The sequence below is a fragment of the Antennarius striatus genome, chromosome 3 (assembly GCF_040054535.1).
Source record: "Antennarius striatus isolate MH-2024 chromosome 3, ASM4005453v1, whole genome shotgun sequence".
Taxonomy (NCBI): Eukaryota; Metazoa; Chordata; class Actinopteri; order Lophiiformes; family Antennariidae; genus Antennarius; species Antennarius striatus.
In genome coordinates this window covers 17,059,570-17,085,000 of record NC_090778.1, presented here as the reverse complement: position 1 = coordinate 17,085,000, position 25,431 = coordinate 17,059,570, and the positions used below count along the sequence as shown (strand labels likewise).

The following is a 25,431-nucleotide window of genomic DNA, read 5'->3' as shown; positions in this document are numbered from 1 at the left end:
CCTCAACCCCTCTGAGGGTCACAGCAGCCAATGCTATCTTGCAGGCGTGTGTGTGTGTGTGTGTGTGTGTGTGTGTGTGTGTGTGTGTGCGTGTGTGTGTGTGTGTATGTGCGTGTGTGACTGAATGTAGGCTGATCTCTGGACAGTGCATGTGTAGTTACCCTACAAAGACACACTCATAGCACCGCCCATCAGGGCCCCTCAGGCAGAGGAGACCTTGACCTACACATCTGTCTGCTCTTCCCTTGGTTTCAGACTGAGAACATTGGTGCGTTCCTTTTCTATGGTGCATGCTTAAAGGATATGGTTGCTGATAAGTATTGTTTTCATATCCAATATACTGTACATATGTAGCGTATACTTCAGGGCCAAAGATCATTAAACACATAAATAGACCACACCTTTCTTTTTTCCATTCACGTATATAACAGATTTAAACCAAAACTTGTAGAAAGTCTGCAAAAGAAAAGCGAATTAAAGCCTGCTTCCAAAAATTACTGAGAGAATTAGGAGTTGGTTCAACAAGATGAATAGTTGGTGATGGTAATTCTCCAGTCCTGTGCCATGAAACTATTACGGAAGAAATCAAAATTAGATCACTTAATTAAAAAGAGCATGAGTCAAGCTTCAAAGGAATCTAACAATGTAGAAAACAGGATGGAATTATTACATACATCTTCATTGACTGTTCTGATGAAGGCTACAGTTCAGTCCACACATATCTGACATTTACAGCTGTCATGTTTCATCTTTGAAGTGACTTTAGAGTACATTTAGAAATGCTAATGTTGCACTGGGTGTACATATATTTGTGAGTTGTGAGTTAGTTTGAATAAATTGGATCAGTGCTGATGGACACATTTAAAAATAAATGGTTTAAATGCTTGATGAAAAACACGAGGGACATTTCTTGCCTGCCTAATTTATGACTACTGTCCACAAATTCTTGGTATGTTAGAAAATGAGCTTAATATTTCATGTGTTCATAAAATAACTAAAGCTGCATCTAAGACTATAAGGATCTGTAGCAGCTGGCTTTGTGTTCACCCCTCAACTCCAACACCAGACTCTACCACCTGTTGTCACACAGATAAACACTCCTGAGGTCTTCCTCCATAGTTGGGACAAAAATAGATTTTGTTTCAGGCTCACTCCGGGGAGGGTACATTTTTCATCCTGAATATAAAAATATAAACATACAAGCCTATTTAATAACACTGGAAGTGAACATCATCCAGAATGGTAAATTACAATATACAGTGAAGATAGCTAAACCGAAAGGAAATCTTTGTTTTCTGTAATAAACAAATTATGTTTCTGGCACATTTACTGATCCACACAACATTTACTGTAGTTCACAAGTATCACAAACTCAACGGAAGTAAATAAGAACAATCTGTCATAATCATACGTGAAACTCTGAGTTAATCTTACTCATTAAAGGCCGGGGAAGATCAGGCTGTGAAATGACTCTTTGAACTCAAAGAGTAGATCAAAAGAATGATAAAACAATAAGAATCTGCTGAGGTATTTGTTTTTGACACAGTCTTTGCTCTTCATTTCCAAATTATTCACATGATTCTCCTCTCCGGTTGACATACATGTAGAGGTATCTGATACCTTAATGCATGACAAATGCACTTTTTAAAACATTTTAAGCCAAAGATTATCTTACATTTTGGCACCTGGCTGACATTTTAAATAAATCCTGAAATTGTGACACCCTCATTTACAGTTATCTGTAAATTCACTAACAATGAATATCTGTATTAGTTTAGTTTTAGGTTTTCGTTTATTAACTGTTCATAAAGGATGTTTCTGTCAACTCTTTCACAGTAACATAAAACAATTTTTAAAAAATATATATTTATATTTTAAATGATTGTGAATGCACTGGTACTTTTTATATCCTGATATGCGTACATATTGAATAGAGGCAAAATCAGTTCTATTTGTGGAAACATGGAGGGTGTGAGACATAATGAGCACAAGTTGTGGGGTCAATAGAGATGAGTGCGTTCTAGGAAACCTGTCAAACGCTGTCACTGACTTAGCCTTCAGCAGTGACAAAATGTGTCAGTTCATTGCACTGCCCTGCTTGTATACTTCTCAGAAATGCTGATATGCAAGCCAAACATGCAGAAGCACACTTGGGATTCACAGAAGTGACTGTAGTTCCTTGCAAATGAATTAGCTGTGGTTTCTGCAGTCTACAAAGTGCAATTTGGCTGGCTGACAGGGTAGAAAAAAATAACCACCATATCAGGACAGTTAATTATAGACAAGTACAAGCTCATTATAATAAAACCCCCACCCACTATTAAGACAAGGTTTTTCAAGTACAAAAAGCTCTAAATATGTATTAACTTCACTAACATCTAATATAATCATTTTACGACAGTTTAAGAGACAAAGTTGAAGACTTTGATCAGAGGACTACAAATCTACTACAGCACTGTATTTTAATCATTTAGTCATATATCATATATCCAACTACAGTTTACACCCAGATGAGTTTCCTGGGCTGCTAAAACACGAAAGAAAAAAAAGAGGAACACAGTCCTTCAATGAGTCTTTCCCTTCATGGTCTGTTTTTGTGAATTGTTTTAGCAGTGTTCATTCAACTTTATTTTGGAAGTGTCAGTTTGTGTTTCTGAAAATGGATCCAAGCAGGCTGGAAAATATCAGGTGTCTTGCGTGACTGAAGAATCTCTGCTAGAACGAAGGGGAAATGTTTATAAGACAGTTTTGAGTTCAGCCATGATGGACGGATTAGAGACAGTGCCGCTGAAAAGACGACAGGAAGTCGAGCTTAAGGTGGCAGAAATGAAGGTGTTGAGGTTCTCTCTAGGAGTGACCAGATTGGATCGGATCAGAAATGAGTTCATCAGAGATGTAATACCCAAGGTGAGATGTCAGTCAGTCATCTTCAGCTCGTCACCGCTGTATCCGCCGTAGCGGGTCATGGGGAGCCGGAGACTATCTCGGCGGCATATGGCGTGAGACACTCCGGGCACGACGCCAGTGCACCGCAGAGCCACACACAAAGACATACAACCATGCACACACACACTCCTTCCTATGGCAATTTGGGACCGGCCAATCAACCTGAAGCGCATGCTTTCGGAGGTGGGAGGAAGCCGGAGAACCCGGAGAAAACCCACGCAGACACGGGGAGAGCAAGCATCTTTCAAGCATGCAAACTCCGCACAGAGCGGGACTCGAACCCGGGTCCGCCGTGTTGTGAGGCGGCAGCGCGAACCACTGCGCTACCGTGCTGCCCAGGTGAGATGTTTTGGAGACAAATTTAGAGAGAGCAGTTTGGCACGTCCAGAGGAGAGATATTGAGTATGTTGGTAAAAGGGTATAGAGGATGGAGCTACCAGGCAAGAGGGCAAGAGTAAGACCAAAGAGAAGGTAGATGAATGTAGTGAGAAAGACATGAGGGCAGTTGGTGTTAGGCTGAGAAGGATGACACTCTGTGGCAACCCCTAACGGGAGAAACCGGATTACCGAGACTATCCGTTTTGCAAAGTATACCTAATAAACTGAGTACAGACTCTTTCAATCGTTGCTCCCAGATTAGGAGATAATTTTACATTGTTACATAATAATATCAATTTTCTATTGACAATGGAAAGTATGTCCAGACTGAATTCTCTTGAAAACTCATCCATATTGTTTTAATATATTTCCCCCAAGGTTTGAGCTATTCAATACAGAGACTTCTGGTTCTGTTGGAATAGAACAGAGAGGGCTGGTATTTCATTTGTGGTACTAAAAGAACTGGAAAATTACAATTGAAACATGCGATTGTAATATCTCTGTCCAAAAAATGTGTTAGCAGTTACTCCAGATAATCCAAGATCTGAAGAGTCTTCATATGAACTGCTTAGTGCTGGAAATGAGAACTCTTTTTATTGCCTCTGATTAACAGCAAGGAAATAGTCCAAATGAAAATTACTTACAGTGAGGTCCGTGAATCATTTTGACTAAATGGCACATTTTTTAAAGGACATGTTTCTTTGTTAATTTAGTGTCTTCTTTCATGCTTAAACAGCCACGGACATCTCTGCCTTCACTCACACTCCACTGAAGGCTGCTTGTGAGCCTGAATCTGCTAAAATCATACTGGACCTGCCTGAGATATAATTTTTCTGCAGCTCACTGATCCGGGATTTACCCCTTGAATTCACAATATCCCAAAGTCCCACATGTCCTCTCTCGTGTCACACTTCCTGTCTGTACTTCTGTTCCTCTATCAACTTGAAAACTAAGCCAACCAAACTAAAGGCTATCTTGGACAATGACTTCCATCCACTTTACAGAACACTGATGTGACAAAGGAGTATGTTCAGTAGTAGGATTTAGATTTAATTGTCTCTTTATTCTGTTATTTATCTGCCCTTTTTATTTCTACTTTATATTTATTTTATTTTTATTTATTTTTTATTTTGTTATGCTGCGGAGTGACTGTGACAAAAAGCAATTTCCCCCTTGGGAGATTAATAAAGGATTCTGATCCTGATTCTGACTGAATAGTGCTCTGACATTTAAGACATTGTCCAACCTCTGCTTCCAGCTGTGTGGAAATCTGTTTAATAATGTATGGATAATATTTAAGACTTTTTTTTATTGAAATCTTAATCTTCTTCTAGTATGCTATTATTATTATTATTATTGTTATTAGCCTGTGAACTGTTCAAAGTTAACAGTTCAAATATGAAAATGAGAATAAATTCTGTGTGACAAGTAAAAGTTAATCAAAGTGTGGTAAAAAAGGACAAAGGGAAAAACCAATGATGTGCCCATCAGATTAAACAGTAAACACTGTGAGATTGAGCGTCGATATGAGTGTGAGTGTGTATCAAGCATTTTGACAACAGTACCTTCATAAGTCTGCAAGAGAATTTTAATTTGTGTTAAAATGAACAAGATCTTCTGCAAATCTTCCCAAAGTAGCATTATTGGTTTTTACCCAGTCAAGTTAGATTGATTAAATGAAATTGATTAATCATTTGGAAATTTACTTCCTGAATAAATAGGAAGCTAACACAGCTTTCTACCCTTTGTATATCATCTATCTTCTTCAATCATCATGAAAGGTTGGCACATTTCTTCAGTTTATATGCTTTTTAGTATTGAAGAAAAGTAAGCATAAACTTTTTCACTAAAGAGTGGATGGCAATTGCTTGCATGTGTGGGTCTGTTTGTTTATCGAAGAAATGTGTGCAACTCATCCACATGTTATGTGTGTGTGTCTGTGTGTGTGTGTGTGTGTCCAGTAGCAGTGCTGATCGAAAATATGCTGTAAACATATCAATCCCTGTTACATGAAGCTTTTTTCCCTCATTTGAAGATGTTTCCAATGATTTTTCACTTCAAGCATCAAATCAAAACTAATGAGCAAATGAACAGTCAATGGCAATATTCATTGATTTCTGCTCTTGGTTTAAAGATTAAAGATTAAATCAACTTTATTAATCCCCAAAAGGGAATTATTTGTCAAATCTGAAGTTATACTATATTGCTAATTCACATGCATAGTATAATGCTGAAGAAGAAGAAATGTACTTTATTAAACTCGCATCGGAGAAATTATTTTTTCCACTCATATACTGTTCACAGTATATGAGTGGAAAAGCTGACATGGTTTAGACATGTCCAGAGGAGAGGACATGAAGGTAGTTGGTGTGAGAGAAGAGGATGCAGAAGACAGGTTTAGATGGAGGCAACTGATTCTCTGTGGCGACCCCTGAAGGGAAAAGCCGAAAGGAAAAGTTGAAGATACTGGGGTTTTTTTGCCCGACATGGGTCTTGAGCTACTAACCCTCTGATCCCCAGCCTATGACTGGTGGACTGAGCTACTGCCGCCCTAAAAATCTTCGACGAGGATGGGATTTGAACCCACGTGTGCACAGCACAATGGATTAGCAGTCCATCGCCTTAACCACTCGGCCACCTCGTCTTCCTTTTGTGAGACACACACACACACACAGCCTGTAAGCATGAAGGGTAGTGGGGTGGGTAGCTCCTTCATGGTGCACCCCGATGAGCAACTTATAAGGGAGCCTGGACTTGCTCAGGGGCACCTCAGCAGTGCTCGGGAGAAGAACTGGCACCTCTCCACTGCCAGTTCACACTTCAAAAGTTTTTGCCCGACATGGGTCTTGAGCTACCGACCCTCCAGTCCCCAGCCCTGGTGGACTGAGCTACTGCCGCCCTAAAAATCTCCTACGAGGATGGGATTTGAACCCACTTACACAGAGCGCAATGGATTAGCAGTCCATCACCTTAATCACTCGGCCATCTCATCCTCCTTCCTTCCTGCTTCACCATTATAAGTGAATAAACCAGTTTGCATTGAGCTGGAATGAAGTATAAACAGGAAAAGACATCTGGCTGTTATTCTCTTAAACTGTACAAGCTAATGTCATTCACACGTTTCTATATGATAGCAGACAGAGCCCCAGAAAATTAATATGTTAGCTATAATTGACAGGATGGGGGAGGGGGAGCAGCAAGGTTGATTCTGATGCTAGTAGTCATAGTAGAATCAAGGAAAGAATGGAAGATAACAAAACATTACTTAAATCTAATACCTTTGGACAGATCTATTGCTCAAATAAAAAAAATGTTACTGGCTAACTAGTGCAATTCATCATGTTTCCTGTCATGATAGAATTAAGGTAATATTAACAGTGCCTCCATTCAATTATACTATTTTATTTTTCATTGATGGGTATTCAACAGTTTTTTATAGCTGAAAGCAAGGTTGAAATTATTCTAGCCATGTTACCTGTTGACTGCATTAACTACTACCCCATAGAAAATTAGATTCATATTTTTTCTCCCTTTTTCTTAATACTTTAATTGTGTTCATGCTGGTTTGGTTGAAATTCACTAAATAATTCACTGAATATGAATAGAATTGTTTGTGGTTGTCGATGCAACAAGGGACAGAGGATGATGGAGAAATCAGGCCACCAAGCCATGGCAGCAGGATCTGAAGATTATTTTGATTTAGGGGAAGAAAGGCACAGGTCCTAACCAGTTACAGCTTTCTCAGTATCCACAAGATCAGTTTGGTTATGTGCCTTCCACCAAAATGGTTCCAGAGTGTTAGATGGCTAGAGTAATCATCAAGAACAAATTCTGCTTTCGGTTTTCGCTTGGAGTGTTCGTGTAAAACTCTCAGACAGAAGGGGTTTCTGAATGGTGATGTAAAGAATGGAAAAAGGCTCTCAGCATATTCCATACCAGATACAAGTACTTGAACCCTCAAATTAAAAAAGACAGAAGTAAACTTGAATAGGCCTAAGACTTAGACCATAAGACTTAGACTGAACATTAACCAATTAAAATAAGAGAATTGAAAGAGGATCCTTAATTGGAATGTAGGTTTGAAATAAACCAAACACAAGGTCAACATATTATGTTTAACACTGATGTGTCTACATTTATGTCATATTATGCTGTTTTGCCCGCATCCACTTTCAACATAGTTATATATCAAGTTTATTTCTAGCCACTGTTCTATGGTCTTTGCCTCATCTGTTTAATTATAACAGTTCTGACGTGCCTCAAGATTGGACTTGGCGTTCTGTAATATCTGCAGTGCTAGACAATGAGTATGATGAAATGGTGAAATGTGTAATGTTTTATGTGATGGAATGTTGTCTGTAGAATTTTCTGCCACGTGCGTTTTCAGCCTACCATGCACAGTCTTGGCAACAGCAACATTCTGCATCCACAAACATTTGTGGTTTTGTCCTTGATTAATCTGTTAGACTTTTTCGAAATAATTATTCTATGTAAGGCTTAAAAAAGGTCAACAATACTTACAACTCACAACTTAACATAGTTAAAGTATAGTTAGTTATTCAGTTTGTTTTTGTAATGCAGTAAACAAGTATGCATCTTAATTCAGTCTGTCATTGTGTGTGATAAAGAAAAGCAGTAAAAAACAATGTCATATTTGACAAGTTGGAACCATTAGAAAATCTACTCTTTCCTCCATAGAGATTAAAATGATTAAAAAATTAAAGCTATATACAGTGCGCCCTCGTTCCTCGAGGTTAATGCGTTCCAGGAACCACACACGATTAATGAATTCCGCAATTGAGCAATGAACTATTTATCTTATTATTTAAGGTAATTTAAACATTTATGACCCTCCGTATACTGATATTATACCACCTTCTATTTGTATTACCTTTTCCCACAATCTTATCAACTATTTAAAGCACTTTTGTGTCTCATGTGAGTCTGAGACTGACGGAATGTAGCACACTTCTGGATGCCGTCAGCCAATAGAATGCACGTACGGTATCACGGGACTGCCTACCAAAAATCCGCGATGACGTTTAGGCGCAAGCGGGATGCTCAAATGTGTGAGGGCGCACTGTATTTACTATTAAATTGTCCAACAAATACTTGACTAATTTGTTTAGATCACTTCATGACATAATTTGTTAATTAAATACTGTGGTCTGAATAGGTGGTAGAATATTGATGGATAAGAATGATTAACAATCCAATCCATTAGTAAATAACAAAAATAAATGCCAAGATAGAATAGCCAGAGTTTTTCTCTACTAAATAAATGGAAGATTTACTGCAACACTCGGGCAACAGATTACAATAGTTTTAAGATTAATTATCCAGCAACTCTATGTTTGTAGACACATTACCTGCTTATCTATTGAGAAGCACAGAGAAGCGTATATTTCTATAAATTTAGACTACTTTTGGTGGTGTTCACCACAAATATCCTGTGATGAATAAAAAAGACTTCACAGACATTCTTTTTTAATATGCTTGCAAAGACAATCATTGCAAATTGGTGATTGGTAATGACAGCGTTTGCAGGTGTGAGTGAATGTGTGTGTGTGTGGGGGGGGGGGGGGGCATAGAGAAAAAACGAAAGCAGAGTCACACAGCTCTGCTTTGGGGGATTTCCACATCCTACTCAGCAAGTCATGTGCACTGACACTGCTTATAGGGTATACACACACATACATTCAAATAAACAAACAATATAGAGTCCAACAATAAAGCTGAAATTTTAAAAGCATACGTTTGAGAATCATGAACAACAAAATACAATTAATCACTAAACTGAAGCCATGTGCTCACTGAAGCAAAGAGTTTTTGTTAATGTAGGTAAAGACACTCCTACTTGTAGAAAGAGGCACAGAACTAGGAAGATCTAAAGAGATCTGACGAACATTCTGACCACATGCCTCTAACCACTCCACTTCCCTTATGATTCTAGAGATTTTTGGCAAATGAAAAACATTGAAAACATTGAAACACACACACACACACACACACACACGCACGCACACACACACACACACACACGCGCGCGCGCACACACACACCTCAACTCATGCACATCTTCTCTTACAAGACCATTTTTGTAAAAGCAACCAGTTATGCCAAGTGCCATCAAGTGCCTTAAGTTATCCTCTGCTACCTTAGTTGCATCTTTAGCATAGCTTCATATTTCATAGTTTCAGCTTCATACGCATTTAAGTCAATGTTCTAGGTTGATATTATAAAGAATCTATCTCTGAACAGAGCAGAAATGTGTATGTTTTCAATGGGTCAGTCATGAAAAATTGATTTCTTCCATTAACTGATTTTGTTTGCAGTCTAACTACAGAGAATATAATCTATACAAAGTGTCGGTTTGTACTTTTTAGACACCTCCTGTGGGATCTTGAGGAGTTCCCAGATTGAGATGTAGTATCCCTTCATCATGATCTGGATATAGGTGAATCCTACAAATTAACCTTACAGGGATTCTCTCCACAGGGAAGCATCTTCAGTCCATCTGATTCAGAACCAACTCAACTGGCATTGCAAGCAAAAGCAGTAATTTTACACACAGCTAGTACCACCCAGTTAAAAAATCTAATTTACACAATATGATCTCACCACAGCACATGTCTGTTCACTTGAGATTGCAACTCACTCTTAATTCAGACAGAAACAAGAAACTTTTTGTCCAAGGACACAGATGTGCTTGCGCCTAGAAATAGTTTACACAGGATTGCATAGTAAGAGTAAATAAAAACAGGCAAAGTGAATAATAAAATTCTCTAAAAGGAAACAAGTGACTTAGTATGGAGCAAAGAGTACTTCCCTTTTCTGTTAGAACACTATCCACTGGTACTAGGCTGCTTGGAACAGAGGCAGAGTTTGACTAGTGTGTGTTATTAGTTCTGATTTGTTAAAATAAAGCCTGCTCTGTAAAACATCTTCTTGGACGTGGTCACTGAAAAAACCCACAAATAGCAGAGTCGACTGTTACTGACTGAATCTTCAAACACCAACAACTTCATCCAATAGCCTTAAGTCAGAAGTGTAAGAATAATACTGGCTCAACTCCATGCGAAATCTGATATTTGACCACAAGTCAGAGACTCTGCTCCTCCATTATGGCTGGAAACAACTTTCCATGAAATGAAGAATAGGGTTGTATTCTGATAATTGGTCCCCTATTCTCTAAAAGGAGATCAACACCCATTTGTGTACGTCCAGAGGCGCTGCCCTAAACTAAACACAGAGCAGAGAAGTCAATGAATAGAGTCCCACAGAGTGGATTGCGTTCAGCTTATTCAACCCCACTGCCTTGGACAATGTAGGCCCCATCCTCTGAAGGCTTCATCCCAAAAGGGCAGACAATATAAGCCTGCTTTAGTTCCTAAAATATGTTTTTATCATCCTGTAATGTCAGCTGTATCCCCCACAGGGAATATCCCTGTTTTTGTGCAAATATTTTCACTGTCCTGGACTTCTGCTCACAACTTTAAATACATAACCCTCTTTATGAATCTGGTCATATTAGATCTTAAGACAACACAAGTGATTAGTTCAGATGTCAGTGAATAAAATAGTTTGTGCTCTGCCTGCGTAACTATTCACATAAATTTACAGAATTATAAGATAGTCAATATTATTAAATGAGCTCATATGTGAAAACTATAACATCTGTGAGATTCCAGTTATTTAAACCCTTTGGTTATTTTTACTCCAGGTGCTTTTGTAAATGTATGCTGTTTTACTCACTGTATTCTTGACAGGAGTCATTACTGCTGACTTGAGAAAAACACTGTTTTGGACTCAATTTTCAGCCAATTTCTACTCAAGTGTGGTGGGTGGAGTTATTAAATTATAGATAAAATTCTACATATAAATATATTTTAAAAAGTTGAAATGTTACAGGAACTTTATTATGCTATGCTAGTGCTGAAACAAGCAGTCAACAAAGCAAGAAATAATATGAAGTAACAGTTTAAAATTTCATGAAACTCGATACCTGGAAAGAGGAAAAGATTTGACTTTGAAAGTGAGATACAAGACTTATGATGTAAAATGAAACCACGTCTCTCTGAAGAGTTATCTCTGCTCTAAATCCAAGCATTACATATACATCTGCATCAGTAACAATTCTATGATGTCGTACAGCCACAGGGCTTTGCCTTGGGTGATTACAAAAGGCAGCAGTCTGGAAAAAGCAGATGTAACTTAATTATCAAGGCTGCAACTACAAATGATTTTTACTGTCAAATAAAACACTGGGGTGGCGCAGTGGGCAGCACTGTCGCCGCAAAACAAGGGTTCGAGACCCGCTCTGTGCGGAGTTTGTATGCTTTCCAAGTGTCTATGTGGGTTCTCTCCGGTTTCTCTGGCTTCCTCCCTCCTCCAAAAACATGCGCTTCAGGTTAATTGGCTGTTCCAAATTGACCTTAGGTGTGAGTGTGTGCATGCATTTTTCTGTGCATATTTGTGGCTCCGCGGTGCACTGGCGTCGCCCCCGGGGTGTCCCCTGCCTCACGCCCTCTGTCAGATGTAATAGTCTCCAGCACCAGCAACCCATGAGAACGGATGAAGCGGGCTTAGAAGGTGTAAAAACATCTGTGTATTATGGTTCTTTTTTCACTATGAAGGCGTGAAAATAAAGTACTGATTAGGGATAAGCGAGTACACCACTATCTGTATCTTTATCTGTACAGCCATTTAAATTATCTGCATCCCTGTTTGTACTCGGAATGGGCGTGGCTTAAACCGGAAGTGGGTGTGATTTGACCGGAAATGGGTGTGACTTAAATCACTACATTATTTTAAGTCTAAAATTGATATGGATTGATCAGAAGTTGCTATATTTATTGTGCATTTTAAAACTATTTACAGAACAGCCTCAAAATTGAGATTCAAATCAGTATTTTTGATCACAAAATTAGCAGAACTATTTACAAAACAAGTTTTTTATGAACTTCTGAAGTGTATGAATGAATATTTACACAACAGCCTCAGAATTGAGATTCAATGCTTTTGATCACAGTAGTAAAGGAACTATTAACAGAACAAGTTTTTTATGAACATGAAGTGCATTAATGAATACAATGCATGCAATAATAAATTATGAACCACGAAGTATGCATGAACAAGAACTGTCATACTCAAAAACTTTCTAATTTTTTTTTCTCTTAATGTTTTGTTTTATTATTATTTATTTTTACCACCTAATGTTCTTGCTATTTTTTCCACACAAAGTGAAACAATGTTGATTAACATGTGAACTCCACCAGGCAGTCATTTTGACTGCTTTCAAAATTTGCAATGTCATAACTTGTTTGTTTTTTTTTTAAAAATAAAAAAAATAACTATATATATATATATATATATATATATATATATATATATATATATATATATATATATATATATATATAATCAATAGGAACCTGACTTTTCCTAAATGTGTGTATTTTCTTCTGACATTGGTTGATCATTAAAATTTCAAAACACAAAAGAGATCTGAGTATAACTACCAGAGGCAGTCATTTTGACTGCACGGACATTATTTGTATATAATTTGGATTATCATTAAATCATCCAAGAATAAATTGGTGGAATAGGTAAAACCAGATCAGGACACTAAAATAAAACTATAATGACAGTAGTTGCACAATTCAGGTAGGCAGAGTGTTTAGGTATGTGTTTGTGTGTGTGACTGAGTCAATGTGTGACAAGGAGTAAGAGAGAGAAAGAGACAGAGATAGACAGAGGGAGCGTGTGTGTGTGTGTGTGTGTGTGTGTGTGTGTGTGTATGTGTGTGTGGTATGTAACAATTAAAGTATCTATACAGTATAGAAATCTTTAATTTGAACTGAAGTGAGAAAATGTCAAACTAAGAACAAGCAGATAAAAGAAGAAAAAAAAGCGACTGGAGTGAAGGCGGTGACCGATGCAACCTTGAGAACTTTTCAGCTCTGTCTGGTCAAATGCACCGTGTACATGCAACAAAACAAAACAAGAAACAAGTTCACCAAGTAACCTTAAATAGACCGAAATAGAGGCAAGCTGAAGAAAACCTAAGGAAAGCAACGTAAGCTACAGAGAGATCAGTCAATGTCCGTGTGTGTGTGTGTGTGTGTGTGTGTGTGTGTGTGTGTGTGTGTGTGTGTGTGTGTGTGTGTGTGTGTGTGTGTGTGTGTGTGTGTGTGTGTGTGTGTGTGTGTGAGTGGGACAGCAACAGGTAGCTCTGCTCTGGCTGCAGTCTCTGTAGGGAGGAGCTGGCGCTGTGTGTGACTGTTATGAGGATTTTACGAGCATGAGTTTTTACGAGTTGTACTTGTATCATGCTCGTACTCATCAAAAATGCGTAATCCGTACTAGATACTCGTCTGAAACGAGTACCTGGCTCAGCCCTACCACTGATTATTTTCAAACATGCCAAAACAAAGCTGTGCCTTGTGTTCAAACCTGAAGATACTACATTTGGTACCACAGAATACTACAAAAAAATGTAGTATTTCAGATACTATATATAGAGACGTTATGTTTGATAACATTTTCACCAAAAAAATTGCAATTCTGCCACCCTAACAAATTTTCAAAAATAATCGACAATTCATATACATTATCAATTCCTGCAATATAGCGTCTGTAGAAACTTAAAAGCAAGAGAAAATAATATGCATATTGGATATATAGAGTAGTTACAATGACAAGTCAGGACACATTTTCTCCAAGGGAAGCTGTGCAGGATTGCCTGCTTATTATCCGGATGTACCAGAAATCTGAATTTTTCAATGGCGTCTGACATACAGAGTCAGCTATACGGACAGAGATATTAAAATCTGCATGGCTTAGTGTGAGAAAAGTTAAAATTAAGCCTATAGTTACAGATCAACATTATCCTTAATAACCTACATTTTACTTGTAATAACAGAGTAATCCTGCCACTGATACACAGACACCTTCATCTTACTCTGTCCTCTTTGCTGGTTTTTCTACCTAACTAAAGTCTGACTTTCTCATCTCTCCTGTTGCTGCATTTCCTGTGTTTTTCTTGGTTCGTTTCATACAGTTTCTGGTTCAGCTGACTGGGGCCCATGTGTTCAGATCTTCAGTTGTGGTATGTAACGAGGGCCAAATTAACACTGCATGTTGCCATATGAGAGACTAAAGTAGAATAAGTAACACAGAACAGATGGACACCAGAGTGTGGTTGGTGGAAAAGTATTTTCCACTGATGTTGCAAGCTCCTCTCTGTCAGTGAGAGAGAAAAAGTGCATTAAAAGAAATCCACACCACAGATCAAGAGAGAAGAACATCATTAAAGAGAAAAGCAAATAGGAGAATACATGAAGATATGTCTGTGACTGTCCCACTCTGATTCTGTTGGTTCCACATAAGGCCTTCAAAATCTTAAAAACATCTTTGTCAATACCCGCCATCACTTGACCCTGATAAGTCTAAAAGATAAAGACAAGGCTTTCACCATTAATTCAAACACACACACACACACACACACACACACACACACACACACACACACACACACACACACACATACACACACACACACACACACACACACACACACACACACACACAGAGAAAGAGAGTAAGAAAGAGTACACACAAGTAATTACAGCGACACACACACACATGCACATCTGAGATGAGAAGGGAGTGATTCGTGATAAGTGTAGAGGACAGCCTGAGGTAACATGCTACCCTGCAGCAGTCTACAGGAACTGACTGGAAGACTTTCCTGGCATGAAGTGTACATTCATTGCACCCTTGAATTCTATAACAATCAAAGTAGGGCTTGATGTTCTCCAAACAAAAACTTGGTTGGCGTCAAAGCTAAGAAAGTCGACAAAATAGCTACAAGAAACTGAAAAAGTAACATACCACAACCAATGTCACACACCCCTATCTTCTACTTACAGTTTTGGTGTGTGGACTAAAGGATTTAAAATAGCAAAACATCAAGAAAGGAGTATCAATTATGGAGTTACTTGCTCGTCATTCAGATACTCATGACCAAGACATGATAAAGAATTTATGTTTCAAGTCTAACACAATACCAAGGTAATTTCATCAGCTCATTTCAGCTAACGTGACAAGATTCACTTCTGCAATGAGACAAGTATTAGATCACTGTGGCTATTTTGACAACCGAAAGATCGAGCTAGAAGATGCTTATATAATAATTTTGAGAAAACCAATAGAAACGATTGCATAATTGTTCATTGGGATTATAAATTCTACTACAATGACGAGATACAGTCCATTACATTGTTCAAATTAATTTCTTAAATTTAACCAAGATATATTTCATTAATCTGCCAGGAGTTCAGTTATTTGACCAATTCATAGTGGAAAAAAAACATAATACAGAGATGTGTAATTTCTGATATCTGTCAGAGAAGTTAGAAATCCTGGATTGAGATTAATGCAGTTTCATATCTGTTTGGAAGAGTAGGAAGCTGTTGTTTGATTGTTGTTCTGTTGTTCCATATCAAGTCAATATTACTGTTGTGTCTCAAACATACAAATACACACAACAATGTTCATGACATTACAAAAGAATGCTCCATATAATTATTTTCCATGCAGCTAGTGTGCAGGCAGCCATTCTCGCACATCAAGACAACAATGTGTGAAAACTTACTCAACACCCACAAAAAAATCAACTGTGTCAAACAACACAATATGTAATCTGGTAAACCCATCATATTTTACGTTTGTGGGGAAAAAAAGGTCGCTGTGTGCATTCAAATCCACAGTTCTCCTTCCTTTTATGGCCATTCTCAGTGCCTCAACTCTCTGCCCTGCCAAGATTATTTACACTCACTCACAGAAAAGAGCAAGGGGGAGCAGCCATGCAATGGGCTAACTAGAATAGTATTGCAATCAGTCAGGAAGATCTTGCAAATTCCTTCCCAGTCTGAAACACACTATGTGCATGTGTACACACAGCGAGCTCTGTCTTCAGCTGAATCACCTCACGCACTCAGTTGTGACTGCAGTTCATTTAAGAGCTGAGGTCTTGGCGTCAAACACTACAAGGACACATAAACTCAGACAAAGCAACACATGAATGCAACAACTGCTCAATTGACAAAACTAAAACCTTGCACACACCTTGGTGAAAACCCCCCAAAAACCTCTACTTTCAGGGCCCTTAATGGTGGGGGCACCTCGTACAACAGTTAGTTTAGCCACTATAACTACTGGTTTGGAGATCTTGGACCTTGGTGTACAAGCACATGCAGCCTTGCAGCTGACCTGATCTGGAATTATCGTAGGGTACTAAGCCATGAGGTTTCAAGTGAGAAAGCGTGAATGTGTGTAAAAAAAAAGGTCTACTGCTATTCTATGATGAAGAATCAAATAAGGTCAGGAGAAGGCAAGGAAATTGTTTAGGGTTTTTTTTCATCCAACAAAAGGCAAGTTACTCAAACAACTTGAGCATAACAACTTCTATATTTTTTGCTTGTTGGGTCGATATATCAATGTTGAAGTAAAAAGCAAAAAAGTAGTGAGCAGCTGAAACAAACCCCAAACAAACAGGAAATAGTGTGGGAGGCATAATAACTCACCAAAGAGTAAAGGACATGCCTGCTGAAGATTCTTCGAGATAACTGAGTCAAAAATGTATCACATTAATGTATAAAAATGTCTTTCATACACAAGTGTTAATTAATTACCAAACACAGAAGCACAGACAGATTCAGTTGATCTTTAGTCATATGAAGAGTTGCTCAATTTCCACTAGATTGTTGAACTGGGTGAAAGGGTAAACTATATCTTGGCCATCTTGCAAACCTATCACTGTGAAACAAATAATGAAGCTGAAACAGTGGCACTGCTGTTCAGCAAACAAGACAAAAGCTAAACATGATGCACTGATTAGTTTCCATTTGTTCATGTTCAAACTAGACTGCTAGTGAGCTCCTTCAGCCTTTTCAGCTTGATTACAATGAAAGTCTGTTCTACATCAAAGCACACATGGTTAAAAAGAGACAAAGGCTGGGTATGAAAACCTGATGAAAGTCACCAACAAACACACAACTTTATAATAGAAAAATGTCGAAATGATCTCCTTAGATGTGGAATCATCTATGAAAGCAAAATAAACAGAGAAAGAAAATGGTCTGAAAAAGAAAAGGGGGAAAGCCCAATGACTAAAACAGCTGGATGCAGGAAACAAGTTGCTGCTTGTGTTTGTGTAAATTTAAAGAATGCTTGCATCTAACACAGCCAAGCAAAGTAACATTAAACAACTACAGTGGTACCTCTACTTACAAAATTAATTGGTTCCGGAAGAAATTACTTAAGTAGAAAATTACGTAAGTAGAGACGCGTTTTCCATGTAAATGCCCTAATCTGTCCCAAGCCCACAAAAATTCCGACATAAATGTTTTATGAAGCTAAAAAATGCATCAAAACATGTAACAAATATATGTTACTATTAGATTATTACACAATAAGCGAGAGTTGTGCATAACGTAAAAAACAAAGAATAAAGAATAATGACGGTGATTTACCCTTAAACTGCTGTTCTCATTGTTTTTTGCCCTCTTTGGTTCATGCGCTCCTATTTCACGATGCCGGACAACAGAGTGAATTCCAGTCCTCCTTTTGAACTTCTCCAACCACCCACGCTATGCCTTAAACTCCTTAAACTTCCTTTTGTTTTAATAACGTGGCGATTGTACATTTTTAGCCATATTCTTTGGTGAGATCAACCAAACGCATCCCTTTTTCATGCTTATCTATTATCTCTTGGACAAAAAAACTCTTTTCTTCATCTTTTCTTTTCCTCTTTTCTCCGTCACTTTCTTGGGGTCCATAGCGAATACGCACTGAAAAAGTTATTATATTTGTGCAAAACTATCAGACTTCCTCACAGGTCGAGTGCCGAATGCCAAGAAACTCCATAAGCACCGTTCTAGCTCCACACAGAGGTGGAGTGGCATCCCTCTTAGCCAATGGGATGCCAGCAAGATGGATAATAGTTAATAGCCAATGGCAGAGCAGCTATGAGAATGTTGCGTTCAGTTACCTGTGGGAGATTTGAGTATCAGCCGATACTGTGTTTTTATTCGAGTATCAGCCGATACTGTGTTTTTATTCGAGTATCAGCCGATACTGTGTTTTTATATTACGTAAGTCAAAATTTCTTTCGTAAGTAGAGGTAATATTTTCCTGCTGAGAAATTTCGTAAGTAGAAAATTTCGTAAGTAGAGACATTCGTAAGTAGAGGTATCACTTTATTTAAAGACGTCTGTGGGTTTTAATCTCATTGATGAGGACAAACAGATAAGGGAATTATCTGTCTTGCACATGAAAGAGCCAGCTGTTGAATGTTTCTGCAAAGCTCTGAGAAGAAGCTCCATAAACATTTGAAATTTCTGGAGGCCCATATCATGTGAAAACCTGCAGAGGACGCAGCTTCTGTACCGAGAAAAAAAGCAGGACAGAATGTGTCAACAACTGATTATTTACTAAATACACACGCTGTGATGTAGAGTATCTGTTTGTTTAACTTGCAGGGGTGTCAAACGCCATCATACAAGGGGCCCAAATTCATGATACAGTAAAATTCTATGTCACTAAACAGATTTCACATTTATTGAACTGTGAAACACCTGAAAACTTTAGACCTGAAACGTTCAATTTGAAAAGTAATCAAATTGGGTATTCAAAATAAATGGGTGATTTGGCTGAGACATGAGTTTCACACAAGAGGCCTAAGAGTTAAACATTTCGTGTGTTTTACTTAAATAATGAACAAAGATCACATTTGAATTTATTGATCATTAATAATTAATAACCCAAGGTATGTGGGTGTTTTTAGTGGCTTATACATAGTGGCTATTTGATCAGTTATGTTATAGTAATATAATTAAAAAGATCAAGTAATTCATCTCAATCCAGCACATTTACACAAATTATATTCTTCTCCACTATTAAGAAAACTCCCTGAATTATTGTCTTTACATGAAAATCAGGACTGCTTCTTGTAGCTAGACTGACATGATTGCTTGAGGACTGCGTTATGCTTTCATGTGATACGTACTTATATTATATTGGGACCATACTTTAAAATTGTCACAATATTTTGTGTGCATTTTCGTCTTTTATAAACCTTAGTTAATCCTAAATTCTGTCCATTGGTCATTTATTTTTCATACAAGTAGTTTTTCTGAATTTCAAAAGTGAAATAAATCACTTTGTTGTATGCAAAACAAACACTGTCATCTAATAAAGTTAATTGAGCTCTAAATATCAATTGCTTAACAATTGATCATTAATATCCCTATTTGTTGCACCTAAAAGAATTTATATTCTATTCTGGTATCATTATACACAGCAAATATGGCATGTTTAAAATTCCGAATATTTTTCAGTAAATAAAAATGTAATAAAATATATGAATAATAATTATTTGTGGCTCAATAGGGATTAACTTTGACTGTGTACTTAATTTCTACACTAAAAATGTACAAAAAAAACACTTGACAAACATCTGGGCCAAAAACAACTTCTCTAAGGTAATTGGCTTAAAGTTAAATACTACTGTAATGTGGAAACTTGAGCTACCACACTATACTGCATAGAGAAACAGTATATTGTAAAAACCAATAAATCAAGCTTGTGTCTCAAATACGATTATCAAAATCACGTTAAAGCCAAAGCACAAATGTTGAAATTCATATAAGGGAATTAACACGTAGAAGCACATTATTTAGCCATTGTTTAACTGGTGTACACCCTAACCAGTGCGGACTTACTCCTGTCTTTATATACTGCATAATCATTGAGCTGTTGATGTTATTTTTAGATGGCACTGAGAGACTACCAAATTTTGTCTGGAATGCAAGTATAGATCCGGTGGAATGAATGCAAGGATTGTAAAACATGATAAAATGAAAATGTATGATAAAATGCACAACACTTTTAGACCAACTTATTCCACAAATATTCAATAACTGTTTGGTTATATATAAAATATGTCTATATAAGTAGAAGCATGAACAAATGGCTCTACCTTTGGAGGATCATAGAGCTCCAACTGGTACCTCTCCCCTCCTCCTCTTTGAGCATCTCTGATCCTCCTGACCAGCAGGCGGCAGCGTTGCCAGTTGGGCTGAGTGTCTGAGATAGTGTCATCCACCAGCAAGTACCTTAGCTGGCCTTCTTTACAGCAGTCACTCAACTCTGATCTTCTCTGTCTCATGCTTCCACTGCGTAACCAACGGAAACTATGCAGGAAGTTAGAGGCTAACCCAGCCATAAACATATGTGAAGAAGCAGGGGGTGTGGTCTCAGAGTTCATGCACGAGGAAGAGTGGGAGGATGAGGATGAAGATGAGACCTCCTCATTCATGGAGGAAATCGCGCCCACTCTGTCACCATTATTTGGTGGATTGTTGTTTGCGGTGGAGTTAGGACTGCTTGTGGAAAGGTCTTGGGATAAAGGGGGACTAGGGAGGGGCCGTTTCTTGAGCAGCCGTCTTACAGTCTGCCGGATTTGACTGACAGAGAAATGTGTGATGTCAGTGTTGCCAGGGTTGGAAGTGGAAGAGTCCGAAGAGTACCGTTCAGAAACGTGATTACGATCATTTCCAGAGACCTCCTCATGGCTCCGGCTATGAATCAGCAGTGACCCACTGCTAACGTTACATGTTGACCCTCTGAGCACTACTGGGTTTCCTGATAAAGAGTTTCCTGCTGAACAATGAAGTGGCTGCTCCAGTTCCCTCATCACCACCGGCTCCACTTTTGGTGATGCAACAGTAAAATGAGTCGCTGCTCCACTTGGTCGACCCGCCTCCCGATAGTCCTGCACTCCAGACAAAGACGTGATCCGCAATCGACCAACTGTGGATTGTGACAGATGGGAAGAGGCCACTGGAGTGCTGGAGGATGCACTACCAGGAGTGGTAGAGCACATCTTCTGGTTGACTGGCATGCCATCAACCTCAAAGCAGAAGTGTTGCTGGAAGAGGTCGGTGAACTGTTTGGAAAAGGTCTCTGGTGGGAGCACATCATGTTGTGGCCTCTCTCTGGCAAAGCTCCGGTATTGTCCGGCCAATTGCCTGGCTGTTGCGATGGCGTGCAGCTCACAGAATTCCCACCAGCCCCTCGGAGGTGCGACCAGACCTGGGCTCCCTCCTGCTGTTGTGGTGGTGTTGGTTGGATGTATAGTGTTACCATTCATTGCAGTCACCAGACTGGCTGAAAATCACTGCTGCAAAACAGAGAAGGTTGAAAAGAGAAAGAGAAACATGAAAAGAGAGTTGGATGGTTTGACAGGGGGGTGGGGGTAAAGGTGTTGATTTGGAGACAAGAATAGAAGGATGGACAGTAAGGAAAAGATATAGAAAAAGGATGATTGAGGGACAAGGGAGATATGGAAATGTAATTAGACTCTTGTGCAAAACCCTGGAGCACAAACAATTGAGCTGGCAAAAACATTACTGCATTTTTATGAAATACTTGGAAGTTGGAGGTTGTTAAAATATTAGGGAAGGGCAGTCAAAATCAGATTTTTTTTCACTCAAATTTAACAGTCCAAAGTGGATTACATAAGAGTGAAAAATGTCCATCAACCAGTCACTGAGTATCTTAACAGACAAGGAAGACTGATATTCTCAAAAAAAGACGAAGCATTTGCTGAGCAACAGTTAATTGAAGCAAGAGTAAAAACAAATGATGTTAATATCATATAATGAAGGAAAGCTTCAACAAAAAATGTTTTCCTGTTGTGGAAATGAATAAAGTCACAAGAGAAAATTAGGAAGTGCATTGGACTCAGTCAGTACATATAAATAAATCAGACCCAAACCACATTCTTATTAACAGCAGAGACTGAAGAATTTGATATGGATAAAAGCAGTAATAAGTCTGCATGATGCCAAAACTGGATAAATAGGGTTAAACAATTTCTCAATCGACCACATTGTAGACTCAGCCAGCTGTGTGTACGTGCACTTTACATGTGACTATGTGTGACTTTCACCACTATACTCCATCTGCTTTTTTTTGTTCTTTTGAAGATGAAAGTTATTGCACTGACTGTGATTACTTTACTCAACATTCAAATATCTGGAAATATCTCGCTAATCAGAATAGCTATTTAGTTTGTTCATTTTATTTTTCAAAAAATCTTTCTAGTGTATATTTATGGCCACTTCTGGTCTTTTGTGAGAGGCTAGATACAGTGTGCTTTGTTGTCCCTGTGAAGAAATCCAACATAATTGTATCCCTGAGGAGGAGTGAACAGTGATTACAGAGCCTGGAGTTCAGAATCTTGCTCAAGGACTGTTTGACCTGTAGACTGCGGGTTGAGGGGGTTCAAACCATGAACCTTCCAAAGTGTGCTCTGTCCAATGATGACACAAAGAGTCTTAAGCAATATGAATGGAACTAGCTATAATGCATTACAAAATAAGTAAGAGATGACACGGTAAAGTTTTCTATCTTTTGAACTCAAGAAATGGATACATAGTGAGAGTCTTAAACCTCCTGGCTGTCACAATCTTTTGGGAGACTTTCCTACTACTAAGTATTTCTACCACTTTGCTCATTAGTTACAAAAATACATCATCAGTGGGGTGAACTCCACATCTTGTTCCATACAAAATGTAGTTAATGGTACCATTCTTCAACAGAGCATATGTTTTTACCTATCCACCCGTGGATGACTGAGACCAATTGTTTTCATGAGTTTAGATGATGACTCAATAATTAACTGCTTACTGCCACACAAATGAGGATGGTTCCTTCATTCCAAACTATTCAATAAGAGCCCCACCCTAGCATCCATCCATACATCTTAATCTGCTCATCTGTAGTCCGGTCGCGGGGCAGCAACTTCAACGGTGAACCACAAAATTCCCTTTCCCCAGCCACATCCACCAGCTCTGACTGGGGGATCCCAAGGCATTTCCAATCCAGTGTTGAGATATAACCACTCCAGCTGGTCCTGGGTCTGCCCCAAGGTCTCCTCCCAACTGGACGTGCCAGAAACACCTTCGGAGGGTCCCTGGAGGCATCAGTACCACATGCCTTAACCACCTCAACTGACTCCTTTCCACACAAAGCGCAGTGGCTCTACTCTGAGTCTCTCGCAAATAGCAGTGTTTCTCACCCTATCTCTAAATGAGACACCAGCTATCCACCTCAGAAAACCCATTTTGGTTGCTCGTGTCCACGATCTTTTTCTTTTGGTTATGACCCATCACTCATAACCATAGGTGAGGGTAGGAACGAAGACTGAACAGTAGATGGAGAGCTTTGCCTCTCGGCTCAGCTCCCTCTTTGTTGCAATAGTGCAGTAAAGCGACTGCAATACCGCGCCTGCTGCCCCAATTCTCCGTCCAATCTCATGTTCCATTGTTCCCTCACCCAAGGTACTTAAGCTGCTTCACTTGGGGAAGGACCTCATTCCCCACTCGGAGAAGGCAGTCCCCAGGTTTCCTGATAAGGACCATGGCGTCAGATTTTGAGGTGCTGATCCTAATCCCCAACACTTCACACTCTAGCTTTCGTTCATTCAAAGCTAGCGTGTGGATTACCATTCTAGAGTACACTCAATTTATAGTTGCAGCGGTAATAGGCCGAAAGAAGGACACATCATATAACCACAACAAGCTTGAGGTGATGCAAGAACGGAGGTTCTTGGTGTATGCAGAGAGCCCATGGAGGATATAGTGTCATGCAAACAGCCAACTAATTGCTAGATCTTCACACCACTGCAAAACAATTACCTTTGTATGTACTTTAGTTTCATCAAGGGGTTCATTACAGATACAAGTCAGGATGTTGCAGTTACATTGGTGGCACAGGATTGCTTCTTCAATAAAAATGATGATCAGTACGAAGACAGAGTCTCTCATGAGACACTGCCACCAATGAAACTGAATGCATAACGTCACTACTGGAACTTATTTCCATACTGCTTATGCTTCCTATAAGCGAGATGGTGAACAGCAATCATATAAACTGACGGCAATACAACAGCTAAAGTAATAACACAGGTTTATCACATTCAAAGAACAACAGCTGTCTAGAGTACATACCATCTTCCTTGAGTGCAGAAGAAATGATGCATTGTATATACAGGATGTATGAATGTGTGTTTATGTGTGTGCGTGTATAGGGGGGTCGACTCGTAGCCTGTGGTCCAACAGAAAACCACAAAAAATAGAAGGGGTGTCTCCGGATCCTAAACGAACAAAACTCTTTAAATTTTTGAGGTCTTGATGTGCAGCAAAGTGGCAAATGCTCAATATTATCATAAAATGTACCACAGGAAAACATACGTTAATGCAGGAGTGAAAATGTGTGATATATGAAATATTGCATCACTAAAGTTCCTGAATGTATCCTGTCACAACAACTATTTCCCTTCCTGTACTTCTCAAAGCATTCTTAGAGCCTGCCCCCTTTTGCCCCTCTAGCTGGCCCCCCTAGAAGCTTGTTTCTATCTGCATGGCCAGCCCAGCGATGACTCAGCAGTGACTGACTACAGAACATGCGCACACACATACATATGCAGACACACACCTCCTTTCATAGCATCCCTCGAGGGGCTTGACCGTCTCTATTCCCATGGTTTTCTCTTTCCTTTGATCGTCTGTGTCCTCCGGTACGAAGATCTCAAGATCCGGTTATATCCATGTTTTCTTTTTCTTTCACCTAGACTAAGGGCCTACAACAGGGCCACATACAGGTTTTCAGGGAAAGCAAAAGGGCTTTTACAGTTTAATGTCAAGGTTCTCTGAACTTGTCTTCAATACCTTACCTCAAACTGGTCCTATTTTCATCATAATATTGTGTTACAAGACAATATTGAGAAGGGGTATGAAGGGGAGAGTCCATAAAATAGGACAATTGGAACACTCTTAAGTGCAATTGGAAAACATTCTTGCACAACAGAACTAAAGCTCATTCACTGCATCCTGTCTGTTTTCCTCACACTACTCATTATACCCTCCACATTCTCAATGCCTACATTTTCCACTGTGACACACAAGCACAAGCGCACATGCACGTACACGCGCGCGCGCGCGCGCACACACACACACACACACATTGCTTTCTTTG

General features: G+C 38.9%; 1 protein-coding gene and 1 non-coding gene across 4 annotated transcripts in view; both read right to left on the bottom strand.

Annotated features, from left to right (window-relative positions):
• sh2b3 (SH2B adaptor protein 3) overlaps nt 1–25,431 on the bottom strand; it is a 52,407-nt gene that overhangs the window by 15,129 nt on the left and 11,847 nt on the right. Inside the window, exons 1-3 of one of the 3 annotated variants that reach the window (XM_068310885.1) lie at nt 24,892–25,085; nt 24,405–24,550; nt 20,369–21,571 (exon numbers count right to left, since the gene is read on the bottom strand). In XM_068310885.1, coding sequence (XP_068166986.1) covers nt 20,369–21,541 — 1,173 coding nt within the window. In that variant the 5' untranslated portion in view covers nt 21,542–21,571; nt 24,405–24,550; nt 24,892–25,085. Of the gene's footprint in view, nt 1–20,368; nt 21,572–24,404; nt 24,551–24,891; nt 25,086–25,431 lie in introns of those variants that run through there. The other 2 variants (XM_068310882.1, XM_068310884.1) reach the window with 2 other exon arrangements.
• trnas-gcu (transfer RNA serine (anticodon GCU)) lies at nt 5,887–5,968 on the bottom strand. The gene has a single exon. It is a non-coding gene; the product is annotated as a tRNA-Ser (tRNA).